At 40.9% G+C, this 26,151-nt stretch overlaps 1 protein-coding gene across 3 annotated transcripts; it reads left to right on the forward strand.

Annotated features, from left to right (window-relative positions):
• Positions 1-397: 397 nt before the first annotated feature.
• On the forward strand, positions 398-21,227 carry CROT (carnitine O-octanoyltransferase). 3 transcript variants are annotated; one of them, XM_051609491.1, is made up of 17 exons: positions 398-486; positions 1,161-1,302; positions 7,082-7,206; positions 8,047-8,228; positions 8,407-8,531; positions 11,144-11,252; positions 12,943-13,036; positions 13,124-13,249; positions 13,704-13,805; positions 14,434-14,517; positions 14,615-14,722; positions 14,972-15,102; positions 16,370-16,493; positions 18,097-18,175; positions 18,888-18,981; positions 19,137-19,256; positions 20,319-21,227. In XM_051609491.1, exons 2-17 carry the CDS (start codon positions 1,188-1,190, stop codon positions 20,437-20,439), a joined length of 1,839 nt encoding a protein of 612 aa, XP_051465451.1. In that variant the 5' UTR covers positions 398-486; positions 1,161-1,187; the 3' UTR covers positions 20,440-21,227. The 3 variants fall into 3 exon arrangements, with proteins under 3 accessions (XP_051465451.1, XP_051465450.1, XP_051465449.1); XM_051609489.1 differs by lacking the exon at positions 398-486 and adding an exon at positions 614-1,067; XM_051609490.1 differs by lacking the exons at positions 398-486; positions 14,434-14,517 and adding an exon at positions 612-1,067.
• The last annotated feature ends 4,924 nt before the right edge of the window (positions 21,228-26,151 follow it).

The raw sequence follows: 26,151 nt of genomic DNA on the forward strand, positions 1-26,151 counted from the left end.
TAAGGTGAAGGTGTTTGCTCTGGGATGTGAGGACCACTCCAAATTCCAGTCTCCCTGCTGGTGGTTTGTGCTTACCCCCATGGAGCTGCAAGTCTCTGCAAGCCTCTCTCCACAGAAACCCACCGGTCTGGCCCCAGCCTGAAACATCTCCGCAGACTCCTGAGCTCCTTCCCATCCCCAGAGCAGAAGAGCCACCCACCCCCGGGCCAGGAGCCCCGCCGGGGCAGGGTGCCCCGCAGGCTCAGGGTTGCCGGCACGGCCCGCGGGGGGCAAGGGGAGCACCCTGCCCGCGGCAGCAGGCACAGGCGGCTGCCAGCCCCTCGCCAGGCCCCGGCTGTGGTTTCCCCCTTGCCCTTTATTTCACAGCCCACGCCTCCCCACGGCCGCCCCGCCCCGCCCCGCTTCCGGGCCGCTTGAAATTGGGGCAGAAGGGGCAGGGGTGAGGGAGCCAGCCCGCTGAGGGGTGCCTTGCCCATCCCGGCCGAGGTAAGCGCGGCTCCGCGGAGCGGGCGGGGATTCCGCCGTCCTCTTTCTTCGGGGCGGGGGGGGGGATGCGCGGTGGTGGAGCAAGGGTCGTGCGGGCGGCTCGGCTGGGCCGTTTCCGTGTCCCCGGCCCCGGCACCCGCGCCTGTCCGGGGCAGCTCCCCGGCGCGGGCCCCGAGCCGCGGCCAGCGCGGCCGTGGTGCGGCGGCCGCAGGTCCTGCCCGTCCCGGGCCGCCCCGGCCTGCGCTCCGCCGGGCGGGCAGCCCCGGCTGCGGGGCCCAGCCCCTTTGCCCTTCCTCTGGCTGGGGGGGCTTGGCGAGCTGCGTGACGGGGTCGCCAGCCGGGCCGGGGCCGCCGGGCGGCGAATTCCCCCCTTCCGCAGCGAGTCTGGTGGCCGTGGGGGTGCCAGGGCTGGCCGGCTCCTCCCGGGGAAGGGGCGCAACAGGCCTCGAGTCGCTCAGTCGCGACGGACGCGAGAAAAGGCGTTGGGAGCCGCCCGGTCGTAGTTTACCCCTCGTATGCTCTTGTGGCTTCAGACCTACGAAAAGTCCTCAATCCTGGCTTTGTCAGGGACCGCTTTCCTGGTACGTGTCGTTTGCTGTGTGTATGGCGGTGTGCGGGGCGGGGAGAGAGCAGTGTGGGGGAAATGCATCTTACAGCTTCGGTTTCCTTCACAGTCCGTTGATGTGCTGCGGATCTGCGCCATGGAAAAGCAAGTGCTTGAACTGTCTGAAGAGCGAACGTTTCAGTACCAAGATTCTCTGCCTTCCCTGCCAGTACCTCCTCTTGGTGAATCTTTAAGTAAATACCTTGATTCAGGTAATGATTTAGTATTGTAATAGCAGCGTGGTGTGTGCTGTTGCAGCCCGGCTAAGCTGGAGATGTTTGCAAAGCGGTTTGTAGAGACAACTTGTGTTAGTTGATGTAGTTGGGGTGGGAATCCAGAGAAGTTTAGAGTGCAAAAGGTCTTTTTCAGGTTCAAAATAGGAAATTAAATGATCAGAGCAACCCTAGTCAAAGTTTCCATTTTATCCCTACGTGCCTTCTGTTGGCATGGAAAAGAACTGAGCATGTAAGAATGTTAACTTTTTGATGTTTTTTTTTCCCTCTCTAAGGTGGTGGAATTCTGTGGTTTTGTGTTTGCTTGTTTTCCCTCACCTATGTCAGCTGGTCTAATAAAAGATATTTTTCTATCTACAAACTTTGTTTTGCATAATAACTACTTTGTGTGATTATGACTTCCCAGGATTATTTTTTATTATTATTAAAAAGTTATTACAAAAACTTTTTCATACTGAAATGTTCTTCTTTCTCATCAATGCTGTCAACTATACATGCTACAGGAAAAGGCAGCCATGAGCATTTTTGGTTAACTTAACTTTGGGTAAGTTTTGCCTTGAAGTGTTGGCTGCCTAAAGAAGACCACATATGAGAAGTTTTGAAAACATCATCAATGCATATGTGTCTAGCTCTGCTTATAAAGCAAAGATGACTGGTTAGTTTTTTTGTTATTTTATTTATTATCAATATCTCAGTATTACTTTCCTGTTTCTTTAAAAATTCTCAGAATTCAGACACAATGAACATTTTTCTGGAACATGTGCATTGTGTCTTGTTGTACCTGTAATACAGGAGTGAATGCTAACAGTGAAAGACCTAGAGTTCTGTCCTTAGCTGAGATACAATACACCAAAAATTCCTTTTCCCAAAATAGAAATCCTTAAGTACACTCTGAGTGTGCATTTATTCTGAGTAGTGGAAGTGGCCCAATAGATGGTAGAAGTTTGTTTTCTTGTTGTTACTTAAATCATCATATTTTGGTGCAGAATGTTGAAATGGTGATTTTAGAGAAAAAAATACTGTGTGTGTATATGCATGTCACAAAACCCGTTTTCTCTTTGTTGTAAAGCAGATTCATTTAAGTTGTACCACAATAGTAGGGAACCTCCAATAAGAGAATTACCCCACAGAACTTAGTTTTGGAAACTCAGCTGGCTCTCCAAATTAATAAATAACTCTCTCACAGAGTGATAAAATCTGACTGAATTTGTTTGCTTTTGTTTTATGATTCTAATCTGGAATACATTATCTGTGTGTATGTATCTGAAATACATTATCACGTCCCTTTTTTTCATGCTGAAGTTGCTTGCTACTTAGACTTACTTATGTACAAGAACCGCTATAACTTTCATCATCATTGATTACCTTTAGTCTCACTAGAGGTTGGAGGCAAATTAATCCAGTATTTTTTTCTTCTGCCTAGTCTTCCCTTGTTCAAATCACTCAAAGACAGAATGTGCAGTGCACAATTCTAGACAATAGTTCAGTGATTCTTAGTGCTTAAGCTCTTGATGTTTTTAGTCTGTGAAGATGAAGGAAGGAAGGAAGATGATTCTGGAGAACAATTTGAAAGTTCCAAACAACTCTTCATAGACACTGTGAATCGTTCCTTGGAAACTCCTGTTGGAGGAGAACTCTAGGCACTTAACATTAGTCAGTGTGCCTCTTGGTAAAGCACTTGTCTGTTTAAAGCTACACAACTGGAAAAGCTGGACAGAGTAAGTCTCAGGAGGTGCCTTACTTAGGACTTTACAGTAGCTGCCTCTGCTTTGATTCAGAATGAGTAATCTTGTTTTGAAGGCAGGCCTTGAGCAGAGGAGGTGGCCATAGCTATGTTATTTAGCCTTTCAGCTCAACCCAGAGACTCAGAAGCACAGACTCAGTGTGAGAGTTTGAAAACCCAAAGCTTTCCAGAGGATTCTTTAGCTATGCAGCTGAAAATGTCTTCCATTGGATAGTTCTCATTCCTGGATGGAGCTGATCTATGCAGAAAGGAAGACACCATCTGTGGGCCTGGAGAAAGTGACAAGAGAAAAGTTTAACTGAACTCTAGAGAGAAAGAGGATGAGTTCTGCTCCTTCATAATAGTCCTGCTTCTACATCTGATCAAATAGTTTTTATATGGAAAAAGGCCTTGTAATCATAGAATCATGTAGGTTGAGAAGGTTTCCTCTACATCAGATTCCTGCTTAAAGTTGATCCATCAAAAGCAGGTATATTTGCAAGGATAGAGATTCCACAGCTTCTCTGAGCAGCCTGTTCTGGTGATAGGTCACCCTCACGATTGCAGGAGGGGGAACAAAAACCAAACCAGCAGAGGGGAAAAAAAAAGCCTCGTGTTTTCCTTGTCAGAAATTTCCTGTGTTACAGCTTGACTCTATTCTCCCTTGTACTATTCCGGTGCATCTCTAAGAGGAGCTGTGCTTTATCTTTGCTATGCCTTTTGCATTCCATTGTTGTAGAGTGCAGCAAGGTCCTTCCTTCACATTCTCTCCTTTAGATGAACAAACTCAGATCTTGGTCTCATCTCATGATAAAATGCTCTAGTCTTCTAGCAGTCTTAGTTACCCTTGGAATAGGAACCATAAATTAGTAATTTTGCTTATTTTCTTTCTTTGGTGCATATTGCTCTGTAATGACTTTGAAACTTCAATGAAAGAGGATAATCACTCTAGTATGATATTACGTGGTAGTAAGATAATTCTCTGGGAAACCTGAGTGTTGGACTACCTGCAGTCTGGGCAGTCTTTCAGTTTCAGGTTTCCTGGGTGAATATTGTAAACTGCTAAATGGTATAGGTGGATGGCTCTGTTGCTATTATTTCCATTTTCATCTGTGTTCATAACTGATGGTGGTGCAATTTAAGTTGCACCTAGGTATTGTTTATATTGAGTTTAACAAGGCTTTTGTCACATCAAAAGCTTTTTAAAAAATTCTCTTAGACAAACTGATTAAATATGGACTAGGTAGTGGACAGTCAGGTGGACTAAAACCTGCTTAGCTGCTGGACTCGGGTTTATGATCAGCAGCACATATTCCAGATGTAGGCCAGTCTCTGTTGGTGTACCTCATGTGTCTAGTATTGTTTAAGATCTCATTAATGACCTGGATGATGGGACTCAGAGTGCACTCCAGGTTTGCAAATTATCCAAAGTTGGAAGGAGTGGCTGATGCCCCAGATGAGAGAGCTTGATGGGCTGGAGGAACAGGCTGACAGAAGCATCATGAAGTTTGACAAAGGAAATGCCAAGTAATGCACCCAGGGAGGTGTAACCCCCCACACCAGCACAAGGTGGGGCTGACTGGCTGGAAAGCAGCTTTGCAAAAAAGTCCCTGGGGTCCTGTTAGATACCAAGTGTGGTGTGATCAACATGCTGGAGGGAAGGGGTGCCATCCAGAGGGATCTTGATGGGTTTGAGAGGTGGACCCATGCCAACCTCATGAAGTTCAACAAGGCCAGGTACAAAGTCCTGCACATGGGTTTGGGCAACCCCAACAACAAATACAGGTTGGGTGGAGAATAGATTGAGAACAGCCTAGAAAAGAAGGACCTGGGGGTGTTGATCAATGAAACGCTCAACATGAGCTGGCAGTGTGCCCTTGCAGCCCAGAAAGCCAACTGTGTCCTGGGCTGCATCAAAAGAAGCATAGCCAGCAGGTCAAGGGAGGTGGTTCTGCCCCTCTGCTCCACACTTGTGAGACCCCACCTGGAGTACTGTGTCCAGTTCTGGAGCCCTCAACACAGTAAGGACATGGAACTCCTGGAGCAAGTCCAGAGGAGAGCCATGAAGATGATGCGAAGATGTTCCAGCCTTCTCCTGTCAAGACAGGCTGAGAGTTGGAGCTGTTCAGCCTGGAGAAGAGAAGGCTCCAGGAAGACCTTACAGTGGCCTTCCAGTACCTGAAGAGGGCCTACAGGAAAGCTGGGGAAGGACTTTTTACCAGGGTGTTTAGTGATAGGATGAGGGGTAATGGTTTTGAACTGGAAGAGGATAGATTTTGGTTAGACATTAGGAAGAAATTCTTTCCTGTGAGAGTGGTGAGGCACTGGAACAGGTTGCCCAGGGAGCTTGTGGATGCCCCCTCCCTGGAGGTGTTCAAGGCCAGGTTGGATAGGGCTTTGAGAAACTTGGTCTAGTAGAAGGTGTACCTGCCCATGCAGATGGGTTGGAACTAGATGATCCTCAAGGTCCCTTTCAACCCAAACCATTCTATGATACGTTGAACATGAGCCAGCAAGCCTTGCCCTTGCAGCAAGGCAGGCCAGTAGCCTTCAGGTCTCCCTTAGGAGAGTTGCCAGCAGGCAGAGAGGTGATCTTTCACTGTTTGGTGCTGGGGAGGCCATGTCTGGAATGCTGTGTCTGTTTCTATGCTCCCCAGTACAAGCAAGATATGGACATACTGAAGTGAGCCCAGCAAAGGGCCATGAGGGCAGCTAAGGGCTTGGATTATCTGACATATGAGAAGAGACTGAGAGAGCTAGGACTGCTCAACCTGGGGAAGAAAAGGCTCTAGGAGATCTTTGCAATGCCTGTTAATGCTTGATGGGAGGAGTAAAAAAGACTGAGCCAGACATTGTAGTAGTATCCAGTGACAGAACAAGAAGTGATGGGCACAAATTAAAATACAAGAAGATCCTTTGAATTAAAATTCTCGTTATTGTGAGGATGGTTAATCACTGGAACAGGTTGCTGCTGTAGAGCTTGGAGAGACTCCATCCCATCCTTGGAGGTACACAGACCTGCGCAACCTGCTGTAGATGGCCCTGCTGTGATGAGGTGTTGGACTAGATGATCTCTAGAAAAAAGTAGAGGTTGCAGACAAGCAGTGATAATTACAGGAAGACACAGTTGTGAGGAAGTAAAAAATTTTAATTCTACAAGGATAGTTGGTTGAGACTTTGCCCAGCTGAAACTCCATTGTTACTCACAAAAGCTAGATTAGGGATGATAGAGATAGATGATTACTAACAATTATACAAGAATCTTTCCTTGCTTCTTAACACAAGGGTTAGCACTGGCAAGGCAGACAAGAAATGTGCCTGTGTGGAAACTGTCATCAGCAGGGCCTGTCACTGACCATAGATTTCATGGTAAAAAGGCTTTAAGGAGGGTTTTAGATTAAATTAATGACTAGTTTTCCAGATGTTTACAGATAACTTTGGACTGTATGGCACATGATCTGAGAGAAATCAAAAGTATTTTAAAATATAAAATTGGGTAGTACTAACTGCCATCAGTGTAATTCAAAGGTAAGTATAACACAGGGACAGTGAATGAGATTTGATGGGCAAGGTACTTCTAGACCATGAATAGAATTTCTTAAATTAAGCCAAGTAGCTTATGGTTGGTGCAGCAGGATGGCAGACATGTATGGTTCAATGTATTAAATTTACAAACGAAGTTCCTGTAAATTTAATTATTCAGTGAGTTCTGTGGCAACTGATGGAGTTGCAGAAATCCATAGTATTAACAGCTACATCTTTAAATATATGAGATTTAGTTATCTGTTAGGTATTTTAGGTTTTCAGCAATTGCTTTCATTTGCTAACATCTGTTTTTATTTAAAGGTGTGTATTTATGTTTTATTAGAGCACACTGATTTATTTATAGATTTTAAAAATGTTTTCCCTTCAAATACCTTTTAGAAAAAGAAATATTGAGTATTTTCATCCACTCACTTGCTTGTGGATATCTGAATCTTGGAATAAATCTCAGTATGCAGTTGTCTTTAAAATAAAAACATTTTCTTTTTACAGTGAAGCCATTTCTAAGTCAAGAAGAATATCAAAGAACTGAGAATATAGTTAAAAAATTTGAAAATGGGATTGGGAAAGAGTTGCATCAGAAATTACTTGAAAGAGCTAAAACGCGGAGGAATTGGGTGCGTATTTAGATGCGTGAGAAATCATAATTCACCTTGTGAAAAGTTGGTTGCTCAGGGTATAATTATAGAGTTTTATTAAATTTTAGGATCTTTCTGAGCCACTTGACCTATGGATAGGAATACATTCACTTATATATGTATGATTTGTGTTTTTCAAAGTTGGGTGGCTAAGAGAGTTCTCTAAGTGAAATGTTACCTACCAGCTTTTGAATGCTTTGTCTGTCAGTCTCTCTGTCTCTTCTGTCACCTCCATGCCCCCTCTCTCCACCCTGCTACCCCTCAAAAAAAAAAAAAAAAAGAAAAACAGAATTTAGAGTGTGGTCTCTATCTCTTTCTTTACTGAAGAAAGCTTTGTGGTAGCATATTAAAGTTCTCTTTCAACAGAGAAAGGGCTACAAGGAGTGTTGTTACTGAGTGGAAGTAATGAGAACTTCCTAAGTCTTAGCATGACACACTCCAGAGTGGGGATTTTTAGATGATGATAGAAAAAATACACTATGAAATGTCTGCCCCAGATCCTCTCTCGCACAAATCTCCTTTCCTTTCAATCTTCATAGATTAATCTGATATTCTCAGCAGGCACAGCTAACATCTGCAAGAGTTTAAGATGCTGGATATCAGGGAAGAGCTCTTAATAATTGTTGACAGTTTAATAGTCTTACGCAGTATTGAATTTTATTTTAAGCTGGAAAATAGAAGAGCTAGATTTGTTGTTACCCTCAGCAGTTCAAAATATTAAAAAAAAGTAGTAAGAAACAGGCAGTCGAACAATCAGGCAATTATTAAAGAATTAATGGCTAAAACTTAATTCTAATGCTAAACATTTTTCATTTTCAGCTGGAAGACTGGTGGCTGAATGTGGCTTACCTTGATCTTCGCATACCAACACAAATATACTGTAATATCGGAGGCCCCTCTCCCTTTATTGAGCACTGCTGGCCAGTCAAAGAGGGCACTCAGATAGAAAGAGCGTGTGTAAATATATGGCACACCCTGCAGTTCTGGGATCTATTACGAACGTAAGACTTAAGAAAAAAAAAATATTCAAAATATTGATGATCTGTGTGTACTTTTTAGTCTCAAAAAAGTTTGTGTTCATTGGCATGCCTTCTTTGTAGTAAAATATGGGTTTGTCTTACTTTGATTAACTTAATTATAATCTCTCATGTTTAATTTTTCTGTATTTGTTTACTGCAGAGAGAAGGTGCCTATAGAGAGATCTGGGGATGCTGTTCTGGACATGAGCCAATTCCGGAATGTCTTCTGCACTTGCAAAATTCCTGGAGTTACCAGAGACTCAATCAGCAGTCATTTTAAAACTGGTAAACAAATGCAAACTGTAGGTTAATAAAAGCAAACGATTTGGTGTTAGTGGGCTAGTGGAGTCATCATTTTAACCAGAAAATACTTGCTTCCACAAGCACTAAATCAGATACTGGTTGTTGAGTCCTTATATAAGGAAGGAAAGAAAGTATCTAATATACAAATGCCCTTTTTGATCCAATATTTAGTCCTTTCCAAATAAGATTTAAAGAAAGCTCTGCTTCAAATTGCATGTTACCAGCCTGATGTGTGTAAGTGTGCCACCATTAAGAATTGGAAAAAGATAAATTCCATGTGTTATAAATGTGGGTGGAATCTGTGTATTATACAGACAGAATTTCTGCATCAATACTAATTGCAAAATGCAGTTTTCACAGAATGTGTTTCTCAAGTGTGCTCCTATACATTCTGTTGGGATAATTCTTAATTTTTTTCTGTTGTTGTGCTGGTTCTTGGCTTGATCACCTTCTATTTTCAGCGTTGGAAGTACTCCATAGTGTTTCTTGAAGCTGTTCTCTCAGCTAGGGTAAATAGTGATGTTCTTATTCATCTTCCCATAACAAATACTGTAGTATTAGTAATCTGAAATCATAACACCCTTCCCACACACATTCTGATGCTTCCAGATTTGTTCGTCAGTGTGACTGTAGATAATAATGGGACATGTGAATTCCTGTGACACAGAAATTGAAGAAGGAAGTTACTGCCTTGTGCCACAGAAAATACATAGGGAAATCTCCATACCACAGGATGTGATGAGAAAAGGCAAAGTTGAAGGCAAATATCCAGGTTTTTAACTTAGAATTGCAGTTGAAGAGTTAGTTTAAATATCAAAACATACAAGAAACATTCAAATGGTGGAAGCTTAGTGTTTTGTTTTGATCATGCTTAATTTAAAAAGCTGTTATCTTGTGGAGACACAATTTCTATAATTCACATCCCTTTTCTGCCTATAAATACTGTAAGAATTTTATTAAACAAACTTGCTTACGTAATTTTTCTACTTACACAGGGCAGGTGACATCCTTTTGCGTGTAGATTGTCTGCCTCCAGATTAAATATTTAGTCAGGTTAGTTGTCTTGGTTGTCTGTGAAACATAGAGAAATGTTAATACCTCCAGAGAAGGATTTGGGCTGTCAAAATATGAAGGTATCTGAGATGAGCAGGAGGAATTGCCATATTGAGGGATTTGTTTTTCTCCTTTGGCTATAGAGGGAACTGACATGGTCCAAACACTTGAAGTAGTGTTGGGATTGCAGAGTAGAGTACCTGAAATTTGACAGATAATGTCAGCTTGGAGTCAAAACGACAGCGAAAGAAAGCTAAGAGAGCCTGATCAGTGGAACCTGGGGAGCAATTTGGTGGAGCCTGCAGCAGACACCTGAATGAGAACAGATGAAGAGCTCATTAGATGTCACTGAGTGTATTGGGTAGATCTCTACCAACTGTAGTGGGGTTTCAGGCGCTTAATTCTGAGTATGTTAACTTTCAAAGATAATTCTGCCCCTTGCTTTAGACAGCTGCTGTTAGGAAGATGCTGCCTAAAGTAATGGAATTTGATGTTATCCCTTCTGATTTTTGTTATGTTAGAAATTAAGTTCATGATTTATGAAGGTGAGGTTTGCATGAAATGTCCAAATTCCCCACTCTTAGAATGGTTTTTAATCAGGTATGCACTGAATTGCATAATCTGATATAGAAAGTAAGACCATAAAGATTGATAGAAAAGCTTTACAGTTGAAATTAAGACTTCCAGGGGTGCCCATTCAGTTAAATACTTGTGGGTAAAGTAGCATACATTTCTTCTTTTTTTCCAGGGTGGAGTACTGGACTATGAGAGATGGAGGACAGTGGCTCAATTTGGGAAAACTATAGCCATGTTTCTTGGGTTTTTAACATATGATTTTTATCAGAATCTTCTCCAACTTTAGTCTTATTTCCAGATAGACAGATTTGATAAGGCAATGCTGTGCAAGGGTACCTGGCTAGCGTGAGCCAGTACCACCTGCATTTCTGTACATTGGTCAAATTGGTGTGTCAGTGTTTCCTTTTTACAGAATTACAGATTACAGATCAGGTCTGATTGACATGTTAGTGCATCTCAGATCTTGAGCTGCATAGCTGAAACTGGTCACATAAAAACTGAAGGATGAATCATTTGTAAAATATCTTAGCAGCAGGCTTGCTGCATTTTGTTCCTCCCTTTTGAAAAACAAACAACAAAACCCAAACCTAAACAAAACTCATGCAAGAGAGGTGTTGCTAGGTCAGCTTTCAGCAAACAGCAGAGCGTGTTCCTGCCTACAAGGTGCACACATAAATAACATTTGCCAGTAGGTAATGACTTATGGTAGTTAATAACAGTGAAAGTTACATGGTTCTGTATATTTTCTCTGTTTAAAAATGTGTTCATACTTGCAGTAAGAACATGCAACTGGACTTTAAAAGATACTCTTTTTTCTTTTCTGTGTTTAGCTGGATGAAGTCTGGCTCACTTTGAAAAAAAAAAAAAAAAGGGTCTGTAGGACTTGCTGAGTGTTTTTTCTGTATCTGTCACTCACTTTATCCCTATGGCTGGATTTTCATGTTTTGTTTTTTGTTTCATTTCAGAGACTGAAGGTGAATGCCCATCTCACTTAATAGTGCTGTGTCGAGGTCGAGTGTTTGCATTTGATGCTATACATGAAGGCAATATGATGACTCCTCCAGAGATATTCAGGTTTTCAAACTACCTTGTTTCAAATGACCTGTCCTATTTAAGCTTCATAAAAAAGAGTCTTTCTGTCCCTTCACCCCAAAGAATTAAGTGTGAGAGAGGCTACAGCTTCTCTTGCCGGGAGTTTGGATTTGAGTAAATTCTTGTTCAGTGGATGGCATCTTCTTGCCATGAAGCACAATTGCTATGTTACTGTAGCAGTGCACCCATGGAACTTTACACAAAAGGGCTGAATGAAGATGTTTCAGTAGGAATCATCACTTATATGGGAAGTTTTTTTGCATGGAATTATTAGGATTATAGGTAACATAATTCCTTTCAGAACCAATTCATGTTAATCCAGACCTGTGAAAACCAGCTTTTTGTGGCTCTTCTTATATTCCTGAGCTGTTGCAAAGGAACAGAGAGAGATAATTTTGTTCTTTAAACAGTAAACTTAGGTACTGGTGCAACCAGCAATGTTTAAAGCTTTTCCATGCTATATCTCTTATCTCCCAGCGGCACATACAGGTGTCAGCTTTCCAAAATGGCAATATAGTTGTGGCCACCAAGTTTTCTACTCTGTTGGTTGAACTGTTATGTCACATACAGAGGTAGTTTTAGCATAAGTCTCCTGTGATTGATTTGGGATCTCTATGCACCTACTCATTAAAGAAGGGCTGTGCATTACATTTAGGAGTAAGTTACTGCATTTGTCAGTGCTGTTTATAAAGCACAACAGAAGACTTTTACAATTAAAATTGGCAGAAGGTGGATTTCCAGATTTCTTAGATAAGAAAAACACTTTTTAGAGAAGCTCAAAAATATTTTTTTTAAGTCTGCTACTTCAAAACTTAAAATATTTCAACATATGTATTTCTAATTTCCTGTAGTTGTACCCACTAGATCAAACAAGTAACAAAGAAATTAACACCTGGTATACAGACAAAAAACCCTAAAGCTTTCTGTTGCCTATAGAAAGGGCAGGTTGATTTTGGTTTGTTTGGGTTTTGTTGGTTGTTTTGGGTTTTTTGTAACATCATCATTAGTGTATTACCTTTTTGACAACTGTGTAACTAATGATCAGTAGTGAAGTTTAATGGGCAAGAGTGCCAGCACAAAAAGCAAGACACATTAAACACTTGGAGTTTCTTTAACACCTAGAACAACCTGTGAAAAAAAATTGCAAAATAAAATTAAGTCTCTGTTAATACTTCCCTTCAAATGGAAAATGTGAGGAAGAGAAGTATTCTTGTGTAGTTCAGTCTTCCCATTTAGGCAGTCCTGCAGCTGTTCTGCCTTAAATTTCAGGGTTTATCTTGAGTAGATGTTTTCCCCCTTTTATCTGATTAGTTGCTATAAGAGCTACAAAGTTGCAGTATTGCAGATGTCTGCTGCTCAAGAAAATTTCATTTGCACAGCTGAAGTCTTAAATCTAGTTTTAATTTAAGTGCATACATAACACTTAGGATCATGGTTGTTTGCATGTAAGTTTGTATTGGGCTGGTTGCTGCAATTTGAGGTAACCATTAGTGACTGAAAACACAGAGGAGGTCTTCAGCTGCCCTTAGGGTCTGAGGGAACTGACTCAAGCTTCACATTAACTTGTGAATGTGGAACAAAAATTCCAGCTTGGCAAAAAAGAAAGAGAAAAAGATTGATTTGTCTTTTCTCCATGTGTTCTCTGTTAACTTCAGTTTTTGAAATCTTAAAGGCAACTTGCATATATCCAGAAAAGATGCCAGAGTGAACCAGATGGACCGGGACTGGCAGCCCTAACAAGCAATGACAGGACAAAATGGGCAGAGGTGGGAGTACTTCAGCAGTTAATTTCTCAGAAAAGTACTGTGATTGCTGGAAATACATCTTTTAACTTAGCTTTTTGTGCTTTCTAGTTACGTCAGTATTTGATTGATCTTGATCCAAAGAACTTAACTCTTCTGGAAAAAATTCAGAAAAGTTTGTTTGTGGTCAGCCTGGATGATGCTAGTCCCCATGCAACTCCTGAAGACTATTCTGAGGTAGCTAAGGGCTTTCGGTAGTTCATATCTTGTAATGTTTATATAAACATTTTGTCTGCATAGGTGCATGCTCTTTCTGTAGTAAATTAGCACTTCTTACTCTTTCAGAACAGAGAAAGTGAAACAGATAAGTGTGGAGATAATGTTTCACGGTGATCCACAGGATTAGTTAAATAGTTTGAATGTTAGGGCACCGGAAGGGGGAATGGCTGAAATCTATCTTCATAACCTTTTTAGCCCTCTGTGCTTCAGGGTCCTGAGAAATCCAGTCAGTACCTTGTTAGCACTCTTAATTTAAAAATTTAGACTTATAATCATGTTTAATTTTCAACTGGCTGAAAAGGTCTTGGCTCTCAGAGAAGCCTCGCCCTCAATGTAGGCTTGGTAGAGCTGACAGAGGTTGGCAGTGTACTTAATGCTGTTGAAAACCCACTGTGTGTAACTTTTGCTTTAGGTTACAAGGCTGGGGCTAACAGGTGATCTGACTGTACGCTGGGGAGATAAATCCTACAATAGCATTTTCTTTTCCAATGGAACCTCTAGCGCATTCTGTGATGTAAGTTGAAAAAAATCCCCCCCTGCCTGCTTTACAAACATTTCAAGTATTTATTTACTAGCTTCTCCTTCTTAGAGTATTATTTTTAAAGGTAGGATGATCCTTCTTAGTGTAGCGTTGTTTATCAGGCACCTTGTCTGGCAAGTTTCCAAAAGCAGTCTGTCTTCATGGTGTTTGATGTTACACTATGCTTGAATTAAGAACATGAGTTCTGAAATCTTAATCTTATTTTTAAAAGTATTTAATGAGAGAGTTTTAAAGGCAAAAAAAAGTACATTGCACTAGAAGGCTTAAAATTTACTCTTGGTATTAGGTATCTGGACAGCTGTGTTTTTAAACTTGTATTTCTCAAAATTCAATATAGAATGGGCAGAAGGGCCTACATCCTGCCTGAAGTCTGCTTCTCTTCAGCAGTGGTGTGTTGTGTCTCCCTCTCTGGCTGCAGAGCAGTCAAAACAGTGAATGAACTTCCAGTAGTTTTATATGTATTGTAGAACTAGAACAACAAGTTTAGCACTGTGCAGTAAAGATGTTGGTCTGCAGGGAAAAGAGTGAGGTAGGGAAAAAAGCTATTTGATCCTCTAGTAGTTATGCGAATAACATGATATCTTGTCTTACATGATTCTAGCATGCTCCTTTTGATGCCATGGTTTTAATTACCATGTTGTCTTATATCGAAAAGAAGATTCTTGAGAATGAGGGAAAATGGAAGGTATCTATCTTTTAAACTTTCAAATTAATTAGTTAAAGTGTCTTTTCTTACAGATAACATTTTCTGTTTTCTCTCCTTTCTGTCTGCATCTTCCCAGGGTTCGGATAACGTGAGGGATATTCCGTGGCCAGAGGAACTTGTATTCACAGTGGATCAAAAACTTAAAAATGAAATTGGACTTACAAAAGAATTGTATTATAAAAAGGTGAAATTTCTTGCTGCTTTTCTTAATTGTCACTGTTTGTTTTGTGGTTTTAAAATTTTTATTCTATTTATATGTTTCAGCTGGTCTCTCTCCAGGGATGAATATGTTACTGATCAATTGATTAATCAGGGGACTTAATACCATGGCTAAATCTTTTATGTTGCTGGTTTATGATGTGTATTTTATTTAAAGTGAACCAAGTTGTGATATTACTTGGCTTATGTGGCTTTTTCTCCTTTGGTATGACAGGTATCTGACTTGGAGCTAGTGAATTATGCCTTCACATCCTTTGGCAAGGCATTGATTAAGAAGAAGAAACTTCATCCCGATACATTTGTGCAGCTTGCCCTTCAGATGGCTTTTTACAAATGTCATGGACGGTAGGAAAAGCTTATTACCCAGATTAGGAATTAAAAAAAAATAAAAATAGATTATTGGACAAAGGGGTGTAGCTGGAGATACGATGCAGCAGACTTGCAATGCCACGGTGTAATTCAGTATGCCAATATAAGGATGAAGAAGTAAGAGGTTTTTTACTGTAAGAGTTGAATAGGGCTTTACTTTGTGCCATTGAAATCCATGGACTTTTGTTCTTGGCTTCAGAAAAATTGTGTGCTTTTGCCCACAGGGATCATGTGTGTACATATCATGGAATGGAAAGCAGGAGACAATCCATGAAAATGTGGATTTAGACTGCACAAAGTAAATAAGTGGGCAAATGCCAAGCCTGCGGTGGGTCAGGATTCTTTAATGCCAAACAGTTGCTTAGATGGAAAAGAGCTGTATCTGTAGCAGGTGGCAGCCATCAGTAAATGGTTAGTGTTCCAAGCCTGTAAAAAGCCTTATGAACCTCAGTGTCTCTTGAGCACTATTAGATGTGAAGATTTGGACGGAATAATAGAGCTCTAGATCGTGACCCTTCAAATGCCTGGTTCTGCATTTTTGAGTGTGTCATTTTATTTTGAATTATTTGTAAAAGTCAGCATTCTTCCTGAAATTGGTGATCCCAAATTTCTCTTTGCTAAGTTGCACTGGTTATGGCTTCTAGGAGACACTGCAACCTGGCAAACACTGCTTGCTTCAGGAAGAGGAGAGTTTTGTCATACGTGCATTATGCTTAGTCACTGGAACTGTCTGTCTCATCAGAAGAAAGGTTGCTAGATCTCAGTTTGCTGGACATTGGAATAAATTGTTTGACTAAAATAGCCTGTGGAATCTGTTCTAAACCCAAGTATGTTTCATGTAAGCTGAATATTAAATGGCAGACTGTCACAGGGCTGGGAATGCTCCAGGTAAAACATGGATGGGTCAGTATGTCCTTATAAATGCATTGGGACACTACTTATTTCTAGCATGTCTCTTAATTTTTGAGGTTTTGGACACTGTAGGTGGTTTCCTTAATGGAAATACAGAGTGAAAACCAAAGCTTGAAGAATTTAATCTTATTTATACTAGGCATGGCTACAGGCAGCACTGGCACTTTTTCAGTCATCTGCTTCATAAAAGCTTTGTGGGTTTTTTCAGACACAAAATTTGAAGAAAAGTAGGCTAAATATGTAGGATACTTTGCAGAACTCTATTTTTTTTCCTTGAGAGAGCATATAGTTTTGTTAAGTCAATGAGATAGTCCATAATTTTTCTTCCTAGCCCGGGCTGCTGTTACGAGACGGCCATGACCAGGCGCTTCTATCACGGCCGCACAGAGACCGTAAGATCTTGCACTATGGAAGCAGTGGAGTGGTGCAAGTCCATGCTGGATCCTTCTGACAGTGTAAGTGCTTACATTCCACTTATCATGTATTTAGAAGGCCTCTCATTTGAACCGGCTAAAACTCATTTTGCTATTGTGTCATTAATGGGAGTTGGCCTCTTTCCAGCGAGACAGTTTTCAAATGTTGGGTTGCTTGAAGTCTGGCTTTGGTGATTGAGACTGAGGTGAGCTGTCATGCAGGCTTGTCTGGTTTCTTCCCTATTTACCTTTTGATTTCAAGAATTTAAGCGTATTGTCTTACATTCACATGGATTTTTTTTCACACCTCAAAATGACTGGGTTGGAACCAATGTGTTCTGCTGTGGAGTGATCTGTTTTAATTTTTACAAGAAATTAGAAGAGACCTGGAGCTGTTGGAGAGGGTCCAGAGAAGGGCCACATAGATGATCAGAGGGCTGGAGCACTTCTGCTGTGAAGACAGGCTGAGGGAGTTGGGGCTATTCAGCCTGGAGAAGAGAAGACTCTGGGGAGACCTTATAGTGGCCTTCCAGTGCCTGAAGGGGCTACAGGAAAGCCGGGGAGGGGCTTTTTGTCAGAGAGGGTAGTGACAAGAGAAGGGGTAACGGTTTTAAAATGGAAGAGGGAAGATTCAGGTTAGACATCAGGAAGAAATTCTTCAGCATGAGGGTAGTAAGGTGTTGGAATAGATTGCCCAGGGAGGTTGTGGATGCCCCCTCCCTGGAGGTGTTCGTGGCCAGGTTGGACGTCTCAACTTTTCTTTTGCCTCTTGAGAGTTCAGTAGCTTGATTTTTATCTGAATTGAGTGGTTACTGCCCTTCTTTTGCATTCATAAAGGAGAATAAAAGGATTAAAAGGGCTTCTTAATTAGCTAAGATCTTAGATCTTACATCTAACTGGCTTCTTACAAATCAAGATCTTGGATGTATAGAGGTGTTTCTCTAGGCCTCCTTTAGCAAAAGAAGTATTTGTATTCTCTTCTCTCTGTTTTTATTATGCAAGTTTCACTATAAAATAAAAAATACCTAACATTGGGCAGAACTACTGTTGTGGAAGTAGTATTTAAATAAGCACAGAAAAGTTAGGAATACAGTTGGCATCTTTTTATATCCTAATTAGGGTCTTTTTTGTTTTCTGCTTTTGCTTCACAGATTTTTTCATTTGAGTTCTGGGCTTTTTTTGATTTGTGATTTTTGTGGGGTTCCCCCCCCTCCCATGAAAAATGATGATCAGGTAAATGTAGCCACACCTGCTAAAGGCCGGTGTGCTTCTAAAGAAGTGGTATTGTAGGGAAATTCTGGTTTTGATGAATGTGGTTTTCAGTGGCTACTTTGCATTGTTTCAGCTTATTTGGGAAAGAGCAAGAGGTTTGGAGTATTATTCAGTGCAAAAGTGATCTGAGTAACTGAATAGAGATATGGGAAGTGAACAAGATCTTGTGAAAAAGGAATTTGGATTTGGGAGACAGAGTTTGAGAAGGCTTCTAATGTACATTTCAAGTTCCTCCATTTTCTTTTATCTAAAATTGCTAGAAACTGTGAAAGGCAGAAACTTTGTGATCTATGATTCCTCATGTGTTAATCATCTGGATTGTTTTTAGTTGTTTCATTTTTTCCCCCTAACCTGTCTCCTCTACTTTACACAGACATACCAACGAATACAGCTGATGCATAAGGCCTTTGCAAAGCACAACAAAATGAGGAAAGAATGTGAGAATGGAAAAGGTACTCCGGGATCAAAAGTTCTCATGTTTTGGTGGTGTGGGTTTTCAGCCCCAGTAAAAACTACTCCTTAACACTTTATTCTTTAATTTTGGGGAAAGGAACTAAAAGCTGATCCTTGCACCCATTCTCGTGCCCCAAAGACATGTTTACTTTGAATATTAGTTCACTTTTTTGGCCCAGCTAGACGTTGTTTCAAAATACTTTCTAATCAAATATATGCATGGGTGGAAAGTAAGAAATGCAGTCATTTGAGGCAGAGGAGAGAAGTGGGTAAAATTCTAACCCACCTGTGTTACTGTGGTAGGCTATCCGATGAATGAGAGAGAGTAGCTGGGAAATAATCATCTGATGAAACTTTGAACTCTCTCCCTTCTACTTGGTGAGTTTTCTAGGCAGCTGTGACAGCTAAAGCCTCCTCTTTACCTTGTCCACATTATTGCCAGTGGGCCAGTTTCACAGGAACTGTGCTGGGTAGATATTACTTGGTTCATTTGCGTGTGGGTTCAGTGTTGCAAGCCGAAAGTGATGAAGACCTCTTAGAACAAAATACACACAAATATTTGAATTCTACATTATGAATCTTGGTTTTTAGTAGGCTCTGTTGCTTATGTGTCCTTGGCTCCTATTTGAGCTTCCAGCTATCCAGACCAGAAGAAGAAGAAAAATGGGAAAAGCTGCTATTAATGATGCAGTATTTGCATTTATTTGACAGGCTTTGATCGTCATCTTCTTGGCCTCCTCCTCATAGCACAGGAGCAGGGACTGCCAGTGCCAGAACTTTATGTGGATAAGGCCTTCACAGCTAGGTAACTGGCATTCTTGTCCTTTGGGGAGCTTGTATCCCTTTATACCGAGGGCTTTGTTACATTGGCTTGATGTGTAGTGATTTCTTGATCTTTAGGACAAATAACTTTTTTTGTAAAGCTCACTTGGTTTTGATTTTCTTTGTTTTGTTTTACAGTGGAGGAGGTGGGAATTTTGTTCTTTCAACTAGTCTGACTGGCTACACTAAGTTCAATGGATCTGCACTGCCTATGGTACATCATGGATATGGGTTTTTTTATTCAATCAGAGATGACAGGTAAGGATATAACTACTATGTTTTCAGCATGGTTCTGTCTCTGAAACAAGAGGACAGGTAGATAACTAGAATGAGGAAAGGAGAAGACAATACACATGGCTGAATATGTCAGAAAAGGTTAAGAAGTGAGGTACACAAGAATAGAGGCATTAACATTTGGGGAAGCTTGTGTGAGAGGAAGGAAGAACAGTGGAGATGGAGTGAGCACCAGGATACTGACAATAAGCAAAAAGAAAGGAGTGGGGAAGGTGAAAGAAGGGAAGAATGAAATAAGCTAACTTCCTTCAAAATAAGCTTTAATTTTAGGGGTTATTAAATATAACATTAAAAGATGTTTTTTAAAAAATAGTAATTGACTGAGAGAGACCGGAGAGAGCACAGATGGACATGTGGTCCATCATTCTTGGTGGCTGTGCACACATCTCTTGGCTGGAGCCAGACCTCTTTGAGTAACAGGGAAAAGCTAGAACGTTTGGCTTCACTGATGGAATTTGTAAAGTTCCAACTTCAGGTTATTGGTCTTATGGACAAAAATTATTGCTTCTTTGTCAAATCTGAGTAAGTTCTTAGACATGTTGAGATAACTTGCCGTTTTGGAATTTAGGTCTAATTTGGTTGACTTCTTTCCACAGCTGAGTATGGAACATGTGCAGATTTGATTCAATTTGAGCTATAGCTCTGTTAAGATACATAGAATTAGATCAAGTTTTACCTTTTCCTAGGTAAACAGAAAAAAAGAAGTGCATTAAAGATTTATCTAGTTGCAGAGAAGTAATATAATCCACAATATTTTCAAATATAAGCGGAAAAGTCACGTCACAGTGTATGTAGATATGGGTATTTAAAATCAGAGAGTCTAGTTTCAAGATCTGTCAGCGTTATTGCCTACAGAGGCACTGGGGATCTGAGTCCTTTTGTGAGTGTTGAGATAGTATTTTTATGTAACAATTTTTGCTTCTGAATTTATGTCAGTAATTTCACATTTCAAGGCAGTTTGTGTGACTTTCATCAATAGACCATGACAAGGAAGAGTGGTAACTTCACTGTGTTCTGTATTGGTAGGATCCTTGCTACCTGTTCTTCTTGGAAGTCGTGTCCGGAGACTGACGCGAAAGTGTTGTGCAGAACTGTGTTCCAGTGTTTTCATGACATGCTACAGTTAACAGTTGCAGCTCAGCTGTAAGGTTGAAAATTATGTAAAAGCCTTTGCAAGCTCTTGATTTATCTGTAGTACTTACAAATGAAATGTTACTCAATAATACTGTTATACTCGAGTTAGGACAGTTAACGATCTATTTGAAGTCTGCCTGTTTTTATGGGATGTACTGTGATAGTGGTATCCAAGTAAGAGTAGTGTAGCCATTTGCAACAACAATGCAAGCAGTAGTACCTTATCTGTGTAGAACTATGCAATATTAAAATATGCCTCAACAATGCAAAAAATGTTGGAAGTGGAGAATTTATGGGAGATTTGTATTTATGATCTTAGTAGTAGCACACAGAATACTTTGTAGTCTACTGATGTTTATGCTGGTGGAGCACTTAATTGTGTACTTAAGAGTAACCACACTATTCTCTTAGGTGGTTGTTTCCTATTCATAGTGGTTTATGAAATAGAAGGGCTGCCTCCATCAGACTGTGTGCTATTTTGTAAGTATCTTTATTTTTTGCCCTTGGAGTGATGCCAAATAAACATAACCGTGAATAGGGACGTTCCCACTACATCTGTAGTATGAGAGCACTACACTCTGAAGTATTTTGAAAAAGGAGTTCTGAATAATAAAGACAGAAAGCAGCATATGAGTTCTCTTCTAGTGAACTGGGAATTTCTGCTGCTTCACAGTAATAATACAAAATAAAAGTATGCACTGAATGCAGTTTGATACTATTCTCAGGATTTTAAGACTTGATTCGTCTGTTTGAGCAGCTCTGTATTTTCCTGTCCTAGAAATAAAATTATTTTAAAAATCAGCTTTGTATTGGTGGATTTATGGATGCTCTAATTCATAACAAATAAACTTGGTGAAAGAGATGATCTTGGGGACAGATGTTTCTAAAGTACCCATTTCTGTAGTCTTGGGGGGTTTGAGAAAGATGAGAGCATGTTTTATGATGCTGTGGTTTCTGTGGGATAGATTAGGATCAAGCTATGCCTGATTATTTTTATTCTTCTTTTTCTTTTTTTAATATAAGTTCTGTCTGATAGTTACAACCTTTCAGCCCTCAATTAAGTTAGTAAACCCAATTGCAACAGTGACAAGGAAAGTTTGCTTTCAACACTCAATTGAAAGAGCCTGAATCTGATGAAGGGTGTAATTTTGCATGTATTTTCCACACACCTACCCCTGCATCTGTGGGGATTTCTGGGAGCATAGAAATACACTTGCTGAAATGGTTTGGGTTTTTCATATCATTGAGAAAATGTCATTGAGTCACCAGTGTAAGCAGAATTTCCTGTTCAGCAGCAACAGTCTTTGCCTTGCTTAGAGGAACTGAAGACAGCTAGAAGTGTATTCAAAGAAAATAAAACTAAAGTCTGGCACTGTAAGAGCTACTTACTTTGTGCTGTGTGGTAATTTCCTTGTAAGGAGTAAAGCATTTTTATCTTTGAAGTTGCTCTACTAAGTTTATGCTATGGACAATGTGGGACTAAAGCATAAAATGTTAAACAGATTTTTTTATATTTTTTTAGATTTGGGAAAATGTAATCAATGCAGAAACACTATAATGTAGCAGGGCCTCAGATTTCAGATCAGGCTGGTTAAGCTGCACAGTCCCGTTGTCATAGGAGAGGCATCGTTTGTCCACTGAGACTAAAGTAGGGGTTGCAGAAATTGGCTGCACCCATTAATGCACTGACAAGTCAAGAATACGAGCCAGGTTTCTGCACTGGTGGGACTGAGTCAGTTGCCAATCCCAACAGGCTTCCTTTTCCCTCTGCTCTGTGTTGCACATGAATCTATTTAGTAACAGTCAGACCTCAATGGTGCAATGGGCCTGGAGGAAAACATCACTTCACATCCTTCTGCCTGTGAGCACTGACATGTTTCTGCATAAGACATGGCTACTTTCTTTTTTCCAGAGACCTTGTTTGTGCAATCTTTGCTGGTCTCTTGCTGGTGCACATCTCGCTGCCTTAATCCTCATTGCTCACTGCAACTTGGAGAGAATGCAGAGTTAGAATGTATAGTTATAATCAACCTGTAAAAACACAGCCCCTGAAACCTGAATGGATGAACAAGCTCTTCCCTTTTTTCACTAGTGATCTGTTTCCAATTCAGTGGTACAGTGCTATGGTATAGCCACAGCATGACCAGCCGACTTGCAGATCCCTGTTCCCACCATTTCCAAAGTCATGTTAACTTTTTGCTTTCTGTATCCAGAGCAGAGGCATCTTCGTCTAACAGCAGGATTCAGGCTGCTGTACAAGAGCTTGGGCCATAGCGATGCATTGCTTCTGCCCACCTGAGAGCTGCCTTCCTTGTCTCCCACACATGGACTCTATTTCTGAGTATGGAAAGTAAGCACAAATGTAAACATAGAATTGACCTTAATCCTGTGGAGTGTGACGTTTCAGATGGTTTTCCACCAAGGCACAAATTGGGGGCAGCCCCTTTCCCAGTCACCAGGACAGGTGTGGGTGAGAAGCCTACTTTATGTAATACAGTAGCTGAGCTAAGAAACACATTTCTGAGTGTATTTTAACTGTGGAGCAAACCCAGTGATGCTGAGCAAGAGCAGTGTAATGTGTTTTGGGGCAGTGGCCCAAGGTGCGGAGAAGCTAAGCACAGGGTGTGAGAGGAGGGCTGTGATATTGCTGGGGGCAAACCCAAGGCTCAGCTTAGCACCAGGCCACCCAGGCAGCCAGCTGCTCTTTAACCTCTGCAGTTCTCAGCCTGGGTGACACAGGGATTTAGCATAAATGAGAATCCAGTCAGATTCAAAATTTCATCTGCCTCACACCCTGTTTTAAAGCTGACAGAAATTTACTTGAGAGGTTTGATTCTCACTCAGCCCTTCCCATTTGTTAGACTCCTTGAGTACCTGCTGTGGGAGCAATGTACATCTCTCAGTTAAAGGATGAGGCTTTGCAGGGAAAACCCAGCAACCTCCTAAGCCTATGGGAATTTATTGACTGAGAAAAGTTGGTCCTAGCTTGTATTTCCTACAAGAGCAAGCTGATAAGCAGGTGTTTGTTAGCTTCAGCTGATCAGTTCAGACAACAGGTAGGAAAATCTTTGTTTGCATTCAGCTGCCAGCAGCTGCTCAGTGGTGTATAAGCAGATCAATTCTGGGTTTTTTGTTGTGTTGTGGGTTTTTTTGGTATTTTTAAACTACTATAATTATTCAGCACCAATGTGGAAAACCTGAAGCTGCTTTTTCCTCCAAGGCACTGTTTATTTTACAACAGAAAGGCCCACCGTGCTGGAGACAGTTTGTCACAGTAGATGCAACCAGGAGGGTAACAACACTTATCACCAGGGAAAGGGAGAGAAGAAAGTGGAAACAGGATGGTGGGTTTCTGCCAGCCAGGTCTGTGTGTGACTTTACACAACTGGCTAATGAGAAGCTGTGCAAAAAGGGAGGGTGAGACCAGCACTCCTTGGGCTGTCTTAGCATTTTTCTGTCGCTTTCACTTAGCTGAAAGGAAGTACCCATCCTCTTTTTTCAGTACTTTCTGCTTGTCAGTTGCTCTTCCATCTAGAATGACATGCCTGAGCTACCAGTATCATCCAGTTTATGTTATTAACAGGGGCTTCTCCTGCAGAGATAAAGGCACCTCCCATTTAGGCATCTGCAGCAATGGGACTAAGCAAGTCTGGACAGCCACTGTCACCTACCCAGCTCTCTCCTTGTCTTCCAGGTCTTTGGGGTGGGGGTGGAGGAGAAACCCCAATTTTCATTGTCTAATTCAGTTAAGTCAGGGAAAAAAAAATGCTTTTAACATGTATTTGTTTAGGAAAACATAGAAAGGCACACTCTGTTTTCCTTTCCCAGGTTGAAATGAGAGCCTAATTACCTTTGGCAGTGGTTCAATGAAGGAATGAGTGTTGGCTTCTTTTGCTGCATTAACAATTTCCTCAGGTGACACCTGCTGACTGTGACCTCCATATGTGATGTTCTCAGCAATGGTGCAGTCAAACAGGGTTGGTTCTGGAGAGACAATATCAATCTGAGCTCTCAGCCACGGGATATTTAGTGTCTTCATATTTTGACCATCCAGGAACAAAGATGTCAGAAATACTGTATTTTTATCATAGTACTTTATAGATAGCCTTTTAAAAAAAATTATTTGGGGTTTTTCATATGTGTCTACCTGTACCAGACAGGGCACTCAGGACATTTTGTCTTCTGAGTCAGTTAGTTTAGATGCTTCTGTATTGAAGCAGACATGGGGAGTTCAGTGTTAAAGTCTGCTTACATTAGCAATAAGTAAAATAACATCAGACATCTCTATAAACCTTGAAAAACTCCAGATACATGAAGCCGCTGTATTGCACCCCACTTGTTTATCACCCTAACTAAAACAGCAAATACAGATCTACTTTCTCTGCCATCTCCTTATCAGTACTGGAGATATTTGGTACTATGCTTGTGACAGAAACATCTGTTTCAGAAACCAGTAGATCTATACCCCAAAGTATTTCCACAGCCACTTCCTCTATTAGCAGCTTTATCCCATCTCCATTATGCTAATATGGGAATGAGATGTCCTTGCCTATTAAATGACAGTAATGGGGGACAGTAATCCCTAATGCCATAACTTATCATCCTTGTACATCAGTGAGAAAAATTCCACAACAACCACTTGCTCATGGAAGATGAAATACACGTGTAAAACTACACATCTGCACTTGAACACTTTCTCTTCTCCTGCTGTGAATATCTGGACATCAGCATCTATGACTACTAGTTGCTTAACAGTCTCCATTATGCAGATGAGTTACTTTGTCCAAAACAAAACATAAATCTGTATTTCTGCTTTATCCTCTTGACTTCTGTCTAAAGCAGAACTAATGATCTGTGGACTAAATCACCATCCTGTGCCTGCAGGTAAACTGGGACATTGAACCCTTTGAGGCCAGATCATCTTTTTGTTCTGTTTATGCAGGGCCTGGCATTGCAGAGAACACTAATCCAGGGCTCAGATTCCTCAGTACAATGATCTACTGCAAAATAATAGGCTAAATGTTTCTGGCTTAAAAGAAAAATTGCATTGTGTGCACATGAGATGAGGGACACCTTTGTAAAGAGTAACTTGGTTTGCCACCTTTCTTCTGTGTGGGCTGATGAAATGAATCTGTCTTCTTATTCTCAGAATGTAGGTAACTCAGAGGTAGTTAAAAGAATAAGCACTAAGTATTTTTTCCAGTCTCAGAAAGGTATCTCACAGTTCAAGGCCACTCTTTCATTGACAAGCATCAGGAACTAACTACAAACTCCAGGGAGAAGAAGCCAAAAGGTCAGTGCAGCATCTCCATTTGTCAAGGAGATGATCTGTACTTCAGGCTGCAATTCAGTTTGAGCTTGAGATGACACTCTTGCCTTTCACAGAGAGAGAATCCTCTGAAACTAAGCCCTGACTATGGATGAAATAAAGATGTAAGTGAAGAAACATGAAATTTGAAATTGCTTTATTTGGCAAATACAAAATTGTCTGAGGAATGCACAGGCATCTGTCTGCAACATCCAAATGCTTCAAGATCCAAGAATAACATTTCAGGGTTTTTTCATCTTCCCTTAATTTTTACATGCGAGGTGACAATGCAATGGAGCTCATTGGCTACAGATTTCCAACAATTTGTCCTTACTGTAATTAAATTAAACCTCAGTGACACCACTAGGCTTTGCTCAGGCCAATGTAGCAACTTGTGTCCATGGGATCTTGTTCCAG

Source organism: Apus apus, chromosome 2 (assembly GCF_020740795.1).
Source record: "Apus apus isolate bApuApu2 chromosome 2, bApuApu2.pri.cur, whole genome shotgun sequence".
In the NCBI taxonomy this organism is placed as follows: domain Eukaryota; kingdom Metazoa; phylum Chordata; class Aves; order Apodiformes; family Apodidae; genus Apus; species Apus apus.